The sequence below is a fragment of the Otolemur garnettii genome, unplaced genomic scaffold (assembly GCF_000181295.1).
Source record: "Otolemur garnettii isolate 467f Iridium unplaced genomic scaffold, OtoGar3 scaffold00014, whole genome shotgun sequence".
NCBI lineage: Eukaryota > Metazoa > Chordata > Mammalia > Primates > Galagidae > Otolemur > Otolemur garnettii.
Genome location: NW_003852409.1, coordinates 27916054 through 27930273, shown reverse-complemented (window position 1 = coordinate 27930273; position 14220 = coordinate 27916054). Strand labels below are relative to the sequence as shown.

Below are 14220 nucleotides of genomic sequence, written 5' to 3'. Positions count from 1 at the left end.
GTCTCAGAAAAAAAAAAAAAAAAAAAGAAAGAAAGAAATACATCAGTCTGTCAAAAGCAGAATTTACTAAGCAACAGAAAGAATTAATGAGCTTGAAGACAGGCTATTTAAAAATACACAGAAGAGAAAAAAAGAATGAAAAAGAATGAAGCATGCCTACAAAATCTAGAAAACAGCCTCATAAAGGCAAATCTAAGAGTTATTGGCCTTAAAGAGGAGGTAGAGAGAGATTGGGGTAAAAAGTTTTAGTCAAAGAAATAATAATTGAGAAATTTGCAAACCCAGAGAAAGATACAAGAAGGTCATTGAACAACAAGCAAAACACCTAAACAAAACTACCTCAAGGCATTTAATCATCGAGCTCCCAAAAGTCATAGTTAAAGAAAAGTTCCTAAGGGAAGCAAGAAAAACCAGAACAGAAAGGCCAGCAGCAGACTCCTCAGTGGAAAACTTACCAGTTAGGAGAGAGTGGCATGACATATTCGAAGTGCTATAGGAAACATCTTTAACCACAGAATCTTTTTTTTTTCTTTTTTAGGATACATTAAAATTTGGTTTAATATTTCTTTGTGGCAAAAAAAAAAAAAAAAATCACATTTGTAGTGAACAAACAACACACATCTTTAGGCTATTTTTTGTTTTTAACTACCATCCCATGAATTCATAGGGAAGAGGTTCTAGTAGCTCAGGGAGGCACCTTGCCATTGAATATGACAAAGCGTTGGTTGACTTTTGAATTCATGGGAAATAGGTTCCAGCACCTTGTATCACTGTTACATGGGGTCTAATTGGTTATCCTGTGTGCTATGCTATACACTTATTATGCCATGAGCTCATGGAGAGTAAATAGGTTCTTGCACCTAAAAGCATGGTCCACTGGTACTCCTGTGTGCTGTGTTATATGCTTTATGCCATGAATTCATAGGGAATGGGTTCCAGGAGCTCAGGCTCCTTTCCGTTGGTTCTCACAAAGTGGGCTTCTCTGGGTGGAGCAGGCTGGCGCTTCAGTTGAACCAGGTTCCTTTCTCTTTGGCTTCCTTCTTTTTCTGATCATTTTCCTTCACGTGTTTCAGGAGGCTATCTCAGCTCTTAGAGTGCTTAATATGCTCAATACGAACATTAATCCTCTTGGCCAGAATCTTGCCCTTAACTTGTTTGTTTACAACAATGCCAACAGCATGCTGGGTAACATTGTGGACTCTTTCAGTTTTGCCATGGTAACATTTGTGTGGCATGCCTTTTTGAACAGTACCCATTCCCTTGATGTCTACAATATCACCTTTCTTGTAGATTCGCATATATGTGGCCAAAGGAACAACTCCATGTTTTCTAAAAGGCCTAGAGAACATGTATCGGGTGCCTCTCCTTTTTCCCTTTGTGTTCGTCATTTTGGTGAATTACTGAAAGATGGCGTCTCCGGCCGAAAGGAAGGGGCTAACCACAGAATCTTAGCATCCTGCAAAAATATACTTCATACCTGAAGGAGAAATAAAGACTTTCCCAGACAAACAAAAGCTGAGGGATTTCATCAACACCAGACGTGTCCTACCAGAAATGTTAAAAGGAGGTCTTCAGTCTGAAAGAAAAGGACGTTAGTGAACAATAATCTTTTTTTTCTCCTTAAGATACAGACTCATTCTGTAGTCTGGGCTAGAGTGCATTGGTGTCATCACAGCTCATAGGAATAAATAGATAGTCATTGGAATAAATGTTCAAAAGTGATTTTCTGCATTTTCCATGTTTTACTCCATTTATGCTCCAATTATTAAACACTCTTGGTTATTTTAAAACATTAGAATGTTATTATTCTTAATGCAGATAATTGAGCAAGAGAAGATAATTTTAACTACATCTTTTCTTAGTGATAAGAGCCTCTTCCTTACTATCCCTTATGTCTTTTCTTCTTTAATTTTCCCATCTGGCATTGGCATTTAAGCATATACATTCACGTCTGTATGGGAAATTTGTTCCTACTGTCCAGAACACCTTACGCTAATCACAGCTCAGCTTCCTCAGTCAGTATGGACTAATCATACCAGTGCATCCTAGTATGATTGAACTAGAGAAAATGAGGAATATGGTAAGTGAAGCTCTTGTTTGCTCTGATTAAACAGCCCGCATTTTGTTCCGTCTTATGTCCCAGTGGGTGCTCCTTTTTTTCTTGCCTTTTTTTCATTTTTCCATGGTGCTTTCTGTTAGGTTGTGCTTTGTCAAAATGAAACTAGTACTGGAATCTGCGTACTTGTGTGTGTTATATAAACACATTTTTTATTTTTTTGAGGCAGTCTTTTTCTCCATTTGGTAAGCTAAATGCTGTCTTTAGTCTCCTGGACAATATTACCTCACTGCTCCTCTGTGCCCTAACTCCTTTGTCTTCCTTTTCTTTTCTTTTTCCTTCCTGCCTTTACCTTTTACTTTTCCCTTTACTTTCTTCCTTTCTTTCTTTTATTTGAAGAGATGGGGTTTTACTTTGTTACTTAGCCTGGAATGCACTGTTTGTGTGAATATAACTCACTGCAGCTGTGACCTCCTGGGCACAAGTGATCCTTCTGCCTTAGTCTCCCCAGTAGGTAGCATTACCACACCTGGCTAATTAAAAGAAAAAAAGGTTTTTTTTTGAGATTCAGGTTCACTATGTTGCTCAGGCTGCTCTTGAATGCTCAGCCATGCAGAATCCTCCTGCCTCAGCCTCCTGAGTTGCTGGGATTATAGGTGTGAACCAATAAGCCTGACTTCTCTTCTGGTTATTGTTATAGCATGTTATTTATCTTTTGTAACATGCTGAAATAATCCAAAAAATTGTTTTCAGAAAATAACCTGTATATAATTCTTGATAATTTTATGCTATACTTGATATGTGAGGAGGCTTTATACTCAGGGAACAACCAGCTTTTGGAGCTGTCATTTGCATTATAAGAATGCCATCTGCACCAAGCAGTAGCTCCTTCCTTTTATACTGAATATGGCGATGATTTCAGAATCATCGTCATCACTGCAACCACCCCCACACACATTCAACTTTTTTTGTACTTGGTATTTTTAAATTTATGCTCTTTTCTTTAACTTTTAACAAACAATATTTTTATTTCTAAATGACAAGTTGCATAGGTGTCTCGAATCAGATTATCCTGTTTTTGAGAGTATTAATAGCAATTTTACAACTAACAAGTTTTTAGCACATTGTAACTTACAGGCAATTTTGTATACATTACAAAAGTTTATTGTTTAACCATTTTATGAAGTAGATATTAGTAATACTCCATTTTTGCCCCTGAGAAAGTGTGTGTGATATTCTTTCATGCTTGGCTAATTATATAGCAATTTCATCTTTTATACATGTTTTTGAAAAAGTCTGAGTTCACAAGAAAATGATCCCAGTGGCTTATTGCTATAATCCTAGTGCCTTGGAAGGCCAAGGTGGAGGATCACTTGAACCTTGAATTTTAAGGCCAGCCTGGGAAACATAGCAAGGGCCTGTCGCTAAAATTTTTTTTCACTAATTAGCTGAGTTTGGTGATATGTGCCTTAGCTACTTGGGAGGCTAAGGTGGCAAGATCACTAGAGCCTAGGAGTCGAGGTTTCAGAGAGCTGTGATTGCATTACTGCATTCCAGTCTTAACGACAGATGAGACCCTGTCTCTCTTTTTCTTTTTTTTTTGAGACAGAGCCTCAAGCTGTCCCCCTGGGTAGAGTGCTCTGACATCACAGGTCACAGCAACCTCCAACTCCTGGGCTCAAGTGAGTCTCCTGCCTCCACCTCCCAAGTAGCTGGGACCATAGGCACCCGCCACAATACTTGGCTATTTTTGGTTGTAGCCATCATTGTTGTTTGGCGGGCCCGGGCTGGATTCGAACCCACCACCTTAGGTGTATGTGGCTGGCGCCTTAGCCACTTGAGCCACAGGCACTGAGCCGAGACCCTGTCTCTTAAAAATAAAAAAATAAAAAAGGAAATATGATCTCTTTCTTAGCATGTAAATTCCATAAATGCCTTCTCTGTGTTAGGATAAACTTTTTATTCTATTTCTATTTCCTTTCCTGTGTACTTCCATTCTTTTCTCAGGCTCTTTCCCTTTTGTGTCTAATCACAGGGACTTGAGATAAATACCTTATCTTTTTGAAACATTGCTAACTGTAGAATAATGATGATACTCATTATGGAGTGTTTTCAGACTTCTTTCATATCTAAAAATAGATCTATTTTCATCTTCACAAGGGTTCACTGAAGACAGTTGTAAATTGCTTGTTTCTCTGAATTAAAAACCTGTGACTCGAAGTGTTAGCTTAAGTTTGTTTACAAGCATATAACTAATACGTGTTAGGGGCAGGAATATTGGGACTTCAGGTCTAGTCCAGGGCTCTTTCCACTGCCATGATGACTCTGCTTTGTGTTCCTCGGTATAATGTAATACACACTTATTTATAGCATTTTCCCTCAAGATTTCTTTCTTTTTTTGCAGTTTTTGGCTGGGGCTGGGTTTGAACCTGCCACCTCCAGCATATGGGGCTGGTGCCCCACCCTTTTGAGCCACAGGCGCCGCCCATCAAGATTTCTCTTAAATTTTCATATTGCTAACCTGACTCACAGCAACCTCAAACTTCTGGGTTTAAGTAATCTTCTTTTCCTTCCCAAGTAGCTGGAACTACAGGCATCTACCAAAATGTCTGGCAATTTTTTTCTATTTTTAGTAGAGACAGGTGTCTCCACTCTTGTTCAGGCTGGTCTTGAACTCATGAGCTGAAGGGATCCTCCTGCCTTGGCCTCTCACAATGCTAGGATTACTGGCATGAGCCACTGTGCCTGGCTCTGCATGCAGGCCACTCACCTAATGGCTATACAACTGAATTTTTCAGAAAGAAGACTTCTTGATTTCTTAAGTTTTAATTTTTGTAGTTGTGGGATTAAAAATTTTCTTTTAGGGAGGTTAATCGGTGGGACCACACCTATGGTGCATCTTACAAGGGTACATATGAAATTTACTAAATGTGGAGTATAAATGTCTTAACACAATAACTAAGAAAATGCCATGAAGGCTGTGTTAACCAGTTTGATGAAAATATTTCAAATTGTATATAAAACCAACACATTGTACCCCATGATTGCATTGATGTACACAGTTATGATTTAATAAAAATAAAAAAATAAAAAATAAAATATTTTTTTAAAAAATGGAGTCCTTTCCATTTGAAGTCTTATATTTTCTGTAATTCTGGGGAATTTGGTCATAATTTCTACAAATACTTCTTTAGCTTTGTTTTTTCTGTCATATATATATATATATATATATATATAATGTGGATGTTGATTTCTCTTTTCCATATCTCTGACTTTTCTTTAATGTATTTCATCTTTCCTGAAGTCTTTTGGCAGAGTACTTGAATTGATTTGTTCAACTGCATCCTTTCTGTTCTTCAGTCCCTTTGCTAAGTTCCTTGTTTCACTAATTCTGTCTCATTATTTCAGGGGTTATATTTTATGTGCTTACCCTACACTGGGACCAAGTTTCACTATGTTGTACCAGGGATTTTTGTTTGTTTGTTTGTTTTTAACTTTATTCAAATTAATATGAAGGTACAATATTTAGGTTACATTGTTCTCACTTCCAGGGTAAAGTTCCATTTGTAGAAGAGTCCCTCACCCAGGGGGCATGTTAGACACTCTTACAATGTGCACATTAGGTGAGATCCCACCTCAGGCCCTCCCTCCTTCTCCCATACATCCCCACTCCCCCTCCTGCTTCCCAATACCCCTGAACTGGACTATAATAGTGTTTTATTATTCTTACGAACACGTAATTGTTTATATATTGATTTCATGTTAGTATGGAGTACATTCGATATTTATTTTTCTGTTCTTGAGATACTTTACTAAGAAGAATGTATTTCAACTCCATCCAGGTAAATGTAAAAGATGTAAGTCTCCATCTTTTTTAACAGCTGAATAATATTCCATGATATATACATATACCACAGTTTGTTGATCCATTCATGAGTTGATGGGCAGTTAGGTTGTTTCCACGACTTGGCAATTATGAATTGAGCCACAATAAACAGTCTAGTGCAAATGTCTTTGTGGTAAAATGATTTTTGTTTTTCTGGGTAGATACCTTGTAATGGTATTGGTCTACATTTAGATCTTTGTGGATTTGCCCTACTTCTCTCCAAAAAGGCTATATTAGTTTGCAATGCCACCAGCAATGTAGAAGTGTTCCCTTGTCTCCACATCCACACCAGCATTTGGTCTTCTGGGACTTTGTGATGTGGGCTTATCTTACTGGAGTTAGGTGATATCTTAGAGTGGTTTTGATTTGCATTTCTCTGATGATTAAAGACGAACATTTTTTCATGTGTTTGTTGGCCATTCGTCTGTCATCCCAGAGAAGTTTCTGTTCAGATCTTTTGCTCACTTATAGAGAGGGCTGTTTGTACTTTTCTTTTTTTTTTTTTTTTTTTTTTTTGAGACAGAGCCTCAAGCTTTCCCCCTGGGTAGAGTGCCGTGGCATTACAGCTCACAGCAATCTCCAACTCCTGGGCTCAAGCGAGTCTCCTGCCTACGCCTCCCAAGTAGCTGGGACCACAGGCGCCTGCCACAGTGCCCAGCTATTTTTTGGTTGCAGCCGTCATTGTTGTTTGGCGGGTCCGGGCTGGGGATTCGAACCTGCCACCTTAGGTGTACGTGGCTGGCGCCTTAGCCGGTTGAGCTATAGGCGCCTGGCCGTTTGTACTTTTCTTAATGTTTAATTTGAGGTCTCTGTAGATTCTGGTTATCAGGCCTTTGTCAGATTCATAACATGCAAAAATCTTCTCCCATTCTGAGGGCTGTGTGTTTGCTCTGTTTATGGTACTCGTAGTTGTACAGAAGCTTTTTAGCTTGATCAAGTCCCAACTATTTATTTTTGGTGTTGCTGCAATTGTTGGGGGGGGTCTTCCTCATAAAGTTTTTTCCCAGGCCAATATCTTCCAATTTTTCCCCACACTCTCTTCTAGAATTTTTATTGTTTCATGTCTTAAATTTGAATCTTTTATCCAAGGAGAATCAATTTTTGTCAATGGTGAGAGGTCCAGTTTCAATCTTCTGTATATGGATAACCAGTTCTCCCACCACCATTGGTTAAGTAAGGATTCTTTTCCCCATTGCATGTTTTTGTTAGGCTTATCAAAGATTAAATGAGGATATGTGACTTGGTTTATCTCTAGTTTCTCTATCCTATTCCATAGATCTATATCTCTATTTTTGTACCAGTACTATGCTGTTTTGATCACTATAACCTTGTAATATAACCTGAAGGCTGGCAACGTGATGCCTTCAGATTTGCTTTTATTTCTAAGAACTGTATTTGCTATTCGGGTTTTCTTCTGGTTCTATTGAATCAAAGTACTATTTTTTCAAGATCTTTAAAGTATGACATTGGTGCTTTGATCGAGATTGCATTAAATCTATAGATTGCTTTGGGTAGTGTGGACATTTTAACGATGTTGTTTCTTCACAGCCGTGAGCATGGTATGTTCTTCCATTTGTTGACATCTCCTGATATTTCCTTTCTCAAAGTTTTATAATTCTCTTTGTAGAGATCTTTTGTGTCTTTAGTTAGATATAGTCCCAAGTATTTCATCTGCTTTGGTGCTATTGTAAAAGGAATAGAGTCTTTGATTTTTTGTTGACATACAGAAAGGCTGCAGATTGTGGATATTGATTTTGTACCCTGAGATGCTGCTATATTCCTTGATCACTTCTAAGAGCTTTGTAGTTGAATCCCTGGGTTTTTCTAGGTATAAGATCATGTCATCTGCAAAAAGGGAGAGTTTGACCTGCTCTGTCCCCATTTGGATTCCTTTGATCTCCTTCTGTTGCCTGATTACAATGGCTAATACTTCCAACACTGAAATAGCAGTGGAGACAGTGGGCATCCTTGTCTAGTTCCAGATTTGAGTGGGAATGATTTCAGTTTTACTCCATTCAATATGATATTGGATGTGGGTTTGCTGTAGATAGTCTCTATCAGCTTAAGGAATGTTCCTTCTAAGCCTGTTTTCTTGAGTGTTTGTATCATTAAAGAATGTTGGATATTGTCAAAAGTCTTTTCTGCATCAATTGAAGGAATCATATGGTCTTTGTTTTTGATTCTATTTATGTGGTGTGTTATCTTTATAGATTTGTGTATGTTGAACCAACCTTGTGTTTCTGTGATAAAATTGATTTGATCGTGGTTTATAACCTTTTTAATGTGCTGTTATATTGTTTGCTAGTATCTTTTTTTGAAAGTTTTTTTGTAGTTTTTTTTTTTATTAAATCATCGCTGTGTACATTAATGCAGTCATGTTTGCTAATATCTTGTTGAATTTTTTTTTTTTTGAGACAGAGTCTCACTATGTCACCCTCAGTAGAGTACAATGGCGTCACCGTTCACAGCTACCTCAAACTCTTGGGCTTAAGCCTTTCTCTTGCCTCAGCCTCTCAAGTAGCTGGAACTACAGGCACCCACCACAATGCCCAGCTATTTTGTTGTTGTTGTCATTGTTGTTTGGCAGGCCCGAACTCACCAGCCCCAGTGCATGTGGCCAGCGCCCTAATCACTGTACTATGAGTGCTGAGCCAACTTGTTGAATATTTTTACATCAGTATTCATTAATGATATTGGTCTATAGTTTTCTTTTTTTGTTGGGTCCTTTCCTGGTTTGGGGATCAGGGTGGTATTTGTTTCATAGAATGTGTTGGGGAGGATTCCTTCTTTCTCTATATTTTGGAAAAGTTTATACATTATAGAAACTTGTTCCTTTTTGAAGGTTTGATAGAATTCTGTTGTGAAACCATCTGGTTCAGGGCTTTTCTTTTTTGGGAGATTTTGTATAATTGATGCTATTTTAGTACTTGATATTTGTCTAGTCAAGATTTCTGAATCTTTCTGGCTGAGATTTGGAAGGTATTGTGCTTCCAGTTATCGGTCCATCTCCTCTACATTTTCGTGTTTCTGAGAATAGAGTTTTTTTTATAGTAATTATTGAGAATCTTTTGTATTTCTGTGGCATCTGTTATTTATCCTTTATCATTTTTTTGAGACAGAGTCTCACTATGTCACTCTCGGTAGAGTGCCATGGCATCACAACTCACAGAAACCTTAAACTCTTGGGCTTAAGTGATCCTCTTGCCTCAGCCTCCCAAGTAGCTGGGACTACAGGTGCCTGCCACAATGCTTGGCTATTTTTTGTTGCAGTTATCATTGTTGTTTAGCTGGCCCAGGCTGGGTTGGAACCAACCAGCCTTGGTACATGTGGCTGGTGCTATAACTACTGTGCTACAGCCACTGAGCCTCTTTCTGTTTTCTTGATGAAGGCATCTAATGCTATACATTTCTGTCTAAGGACTGCCTTTGCAGTATACCCACAGGTTTTGATAGTTTGTGTCATCATCATTTTGTTCCAGAAATCTAATGATCTCCTTCTTGATCTCGTCTATGACCCAACTATCATTCAGTGTAAGGTTAGTTTCCGTGATTTTATTTGAGTATGAAGATTGCTTTTTTTTTTTTTTTTTTTGCAGTTTTTGGCCAGGGCCAGGTTTGAACCCACCACCTCCAGTATATGGGGCCGGTGCCCTACTCCTTTGAGCCACAGGTGCCACCCACTATGAAGATTTCTGTTGCTGTCAAGTTCAACTTTTATTCCGTGATGGTCTGACAAGATACAGGGGATAATTTCTAGTTGTTTGGATTTGTTGAGGTTAGCCTTGTGACCTAAGATATGATCAATTTTGGAAGATGACCTGTGGGCCGATGAGAAGAATGTGTATTCAGTTTTGTTACGATAAAGTGTTCTATAAATGTTAAGTCCATTTGTTCTAGGTCTTGTTTAAGTCATTTTATTTCTTTGTTTAGCTTCTGCTTGCAGGATCTATCTAGTACTGCCAATGGGGTGTTAGCATCTCCAACTATTATAGTGTGGGAAGATATCATATTGTGCAGATTAGTTTAATGTTTGAACAAAATTAATTTTTAAAATTTAGTTTAGGTTCATGCCATACATACTGGCTGGCAACTTACTGTTTTTTAAAATGGCTGATTAATATTGATTATATATGGAGAAAGTTTGGATTCAATAAATAGAGTTAGAGTCTTACTCTATTGCCAGGCTATAATGCAGTGGCTTCATAGTAGCTCATTGCAACTTCAAACTCCTGGGCTCAAGTGATGCTCTTGCCTCAGTCACCAGGACTGTGGGCGTGTACTCTCAAGGCCAATTAATTGTTCTGTTTTTTGTAGAGGTGGGGTCTCCCTCTTGCTCAGGCTTAAGAACTCCTGTCCTTAAGTGATCCTTTTGCCTCAGCTTCCCAAAGTTCTCCCATTATAGGCATGAGCCACCATTCCTAGCCAAATATAATTTTAATATATACCTCTGTTTATGTGTGTGTGTGATTTTATATCCTTTTTATACTGATGTGTCCTTATTGCCTCTCCTTCTTAAATATAATTGTACATTAGTGCTAGGATAGAGTACATTGGTTAGCATTCTGTGAAGTACTTAATAACTGTTTCCCTCTTTGGGGCCTTTAGGTTGTTTTCAGTTTATAAATGTTATGATACTGATTGAAGTAAGTATGGATAATGCATTTTCTATTTGTAGAATCACTTACCCTGATAGATTTGCATAATGAATCAAAAGGACATATAGGTGAAAAGAATCAATATTTTTAGATTGTTAATTCTATAGAGGAGTGCCCAGAACATACTGGGTACTCAAATGTTTATTAGCTGAAAGAATACCAATTTTTATTCCTACCAATGACAAGAGATTATTTCCCCACAAATCTTACACTTACATTATTTTGATGATTTGGTAATAATCAGAAGAATTGGGTGGTGCCTCTGTATTAAGGAGTAGGGCATCGGCCCCATATGCTGGAGGCCGTGGGTTCAAACCCAGCCCCAGCCAAAAATTGCAACCAAAAAGAAAAAAAGAAAGAAAGAAAGAATTAAAATTAAGAAAAATAATAATCAGAAGAATTCTTAGGGGGAGAAAACACTATCAGATGGTATATGATATAACTAAGGTCTGTTTCTCTTTTTATTTTTATGTAACAGGTGAATGAACATATATTTTCTTACAGGACTGAATTTGCTCTAAAAGAAATCATGTCCTCTGGAGGTGCTGAAGATGATATCCCACAGGGAGAGAGGAAAACAGTTACAGATTTTTGTTATCTTCTGGATAAATCTAAGCAGCTATTCAATGGGTTAAGGTTAGTGGACTCTTGGTATTTTAACCTTTCCTCTAGTTCTGCATTTTTCCCCCTTGGTTGATGTGTGCTAAGTTTCTGACATTGTGGAGAGAATGTTACATAAATGTCTATAGTAGACGTGATTGTGGGGTGGCGCCTGTGGCTCAGTGGGTAGGGTGCCAGCCCCATGTACCAAAGGTGGCGGGTTCAAACCTGGCCTCGGCCACCTAAAACAGCAGTGACAACTGCAACAAAAAATAGCTAGGTATTGTGGTGGGCGCCTGTAGTCCCAGCTACTCGGGAGGCAGAGGCAAGAGAATCACCTAAGCCCAAGAGTTGGAGGTTGCTGTGAGCTTTGACACCATGGCACTCTACCGAGGGCGACAAAGTGAGACTCTGTCTCCAAAAAAAAAAAAAAATTATTGTGATTTTTTTCTTTGAAACTGTTTTTTTTTTTTTATTCTTAGATGAAGAAACAAGAAAGGAGAGTAATTTATATTGGTTTACTAAAGTTGAGAATAGGTATTTCATTAGATGGTTTTATATGTATAACTCACACCCTGTTCTGATTTATGTCTGATTATACATCTTAGGTCCAAGGAACTAAAGAATGTATATGTGATCCAATGAGGAGACATTTTTCCAAAGATTTACAAAGGATCAGTAATCACAGGAAAATATACTCAACACTATAAGCCATTAGAGAAATGCAAATCAAAATATAATATAATGAGATATAGTTCAAATCCACCAGGATGGTTGTAATAAAAAATACACATATTTTTAGCATTTCTTTTGAAAGAGACAAGAGTCCTTTTGGAATAATTAAGAGAAGATTTGTTTTTGATTATCATCCCCTTGTATTTGTGTTGGTCTGAAAAGGATCATGGTTTTTATAGGAAACAATAAATATATGTGTGTGTGTGTGTGTGTGTGTGTATATAAGACAGAGTCTTACTATGTTGCCCTGGGTAGAGTGTGGTGGCATCACAGCTCATAGCATCCTCAAAATCTTGGGCTTAAGTTATTCTCTTGCCTCAGCCTTCCAAGTAGCTGAGACTATAGGTGCCCGCCACAATGCCCGGCTATTTTTTTATTTTTGGTTTTAGTTGTCGTTGTTTGGCAGGCTTGGGATGGATTTAAAACCGCCAGCTCCCATGTATGTGGCTGGTGCCCTAACCACTGAGCTATAGGCACCAAGTGGAAACAAGGAATATATTGATAGTAGTCTGGACTGTCATTATAGTTTGGAGAAATGGGATGAAATGGGATCCAGCTGTAATAGGGCCCTCCTAGCCACCCTTCCTACCTCCTGGCTTGTCTATTTTGCTGGCTTTCCTTTGTTTTCTCTTTCTTCTGTTCACGAAATGGATATTAAATTTATTACTAAAGTATAATATATACTTGAAGAAAAGTGAGCACATCCCTGTGACCTGTACTTTGTACACAGATGAAGAAACAGAATACATAGCACCTCACAAACCTCTTTTGTGTTCCCTCTCACTGGGACTTTTGCACTCTTTATATGCAGAGTCAAAAAGTATACTTTTAGTCCATGAAAGACTTCAGATTTTTTGTATAATCTCTTATTTGGGATATAATAAATTTTTTTTTTTAACTCTTGGAGGTATATCTTTCCACATTATGTTAAACTGTTCGTCAAAGTGTCAGAACCTCAGGCAGCGCCTGTGGCTCAAAGGATTAGGGTGCTGGTCCTGTATACCAGAGGTGGCGGGTTCAAACCTGGCCCTGGTCAAAAAAAAAAAAGTGTCAGAGCCTTTCATTTTCCCAGCAGTGAATATCTGTTTTTCTCCCCCTAGGGAGAAGTTCTTTGCTTTATTGTATAAATCACAATTTCGGCAAGGGTATTATATCTATAATTATATAAACTGGAAGTTAAGATATTTATGTTATAGAAAAAGATATTTGTATTCAAGCACCATTCTATTAATGGCAAGTTTAAATGTAGTCAATATTATAAAAATGAAGAATGTTAATGATATCTACATTTAGGCTTCACAGAAAGAAAGTAAAAACACGAATTCTGCTTGCCAACATAGTAATTCACAAAGACTTACATAAAAGTCCCACAAGCTGATCCCATAAACAGAGCAATGTTACCTTTTCTGTGAACATGAACTGTGAAATACTAGTGATTATACTTTTTTTTCTTTTTTTAAGACAAGAGTCTCGTTATGTCACCCTTGGTAGAGTGCTGTGGCATTGCAGCAACCAGGAACCTCAAACTCCTGCGCTTAAGCGATTCTCTTACCTCAGCCTCCCAAGTAGCGGGGACTACAGGCACCTGCCACAATGCCCGGCTATTTTTTGGTGGTAGTTGTCATTGTTGTTTAGCAGACCCAGGCTGGGTTTGAACCCGCCAGCCCCAGTGTATGTGGCTGGCGCCCTAACTGCTGAGCTAATCACCCAGCCAGTGATTGTGCTTTCTATAATGTTATTTGAGATAATCACAGGAAATACTATTTTGCACAAATTTGAAAGGCCATACATAAGGTATACCATTGTAAATTATATTGATGTTATAACTCACGAAGAAATAATTGAATTATTTTATAATTGTAGCGTTTATAAACTGCTTACTTTCTAGAATTGCAAATTGTTTCGTTAATCCATATAAACTTTCTAGCTACAAATCTTTGATGCCATAGGTCAGGGTCAGGTTATACTCCAGCTCCCATTTGGACTCTCCCTTTAGATTTATCTCAGTCAGGTGCACGTAATCCTGCAACATATGCAATAATTTATAATCACTAGGATCTGATACCAGGGTTATTGGTCTGTTTTGCTAAAACATTTTTCACTGGTGTAATGGCAGAGCCACAAAGGAGTTATTGGACTTCCTTTTGTGTCTGAAAGAACCATAATGCTATCTCCATGAATGTGTCCATAAAATTGTCCTGTAATAACCTTGTATTTCCTAAAAATATTTATCAATTTCTCTTTATTGTATTCTCTCACTGAAGTGGTTCTTTTTTTTTTTTTTTTTT

At 37.9% G+C, this 14220-nt stretch overlaps 1 protein-coding gene and 1 pseudogene across 1 annotated transcript in view; one reads left to right on the top strand and one right to left on the bottom strand.

Moving 5' to 3' along the window:
• Window positions 1–14220, top strand: part of SCAI (suppressor of cancer cell invasion) — a 166554-nt gene that overhangs the window by 55987 nt on the left and 96347 nt on the right. Inside the window, exon 3 of the mRNA XM_023510572.1 lies at window positions 11102–11233. Coding sequence (XP_023366340.1) covers window positions 11102–11233 — 132 coding nt within the window. The remainder of the gene's footprint in view (window positions 1–11101; window positions 11234–14220) is intronic.
• Window positions 13668–14220, bottom strand: part of LOC105886545 — a 1501-nt pseudogene continuing 948 nt past the window's right edge.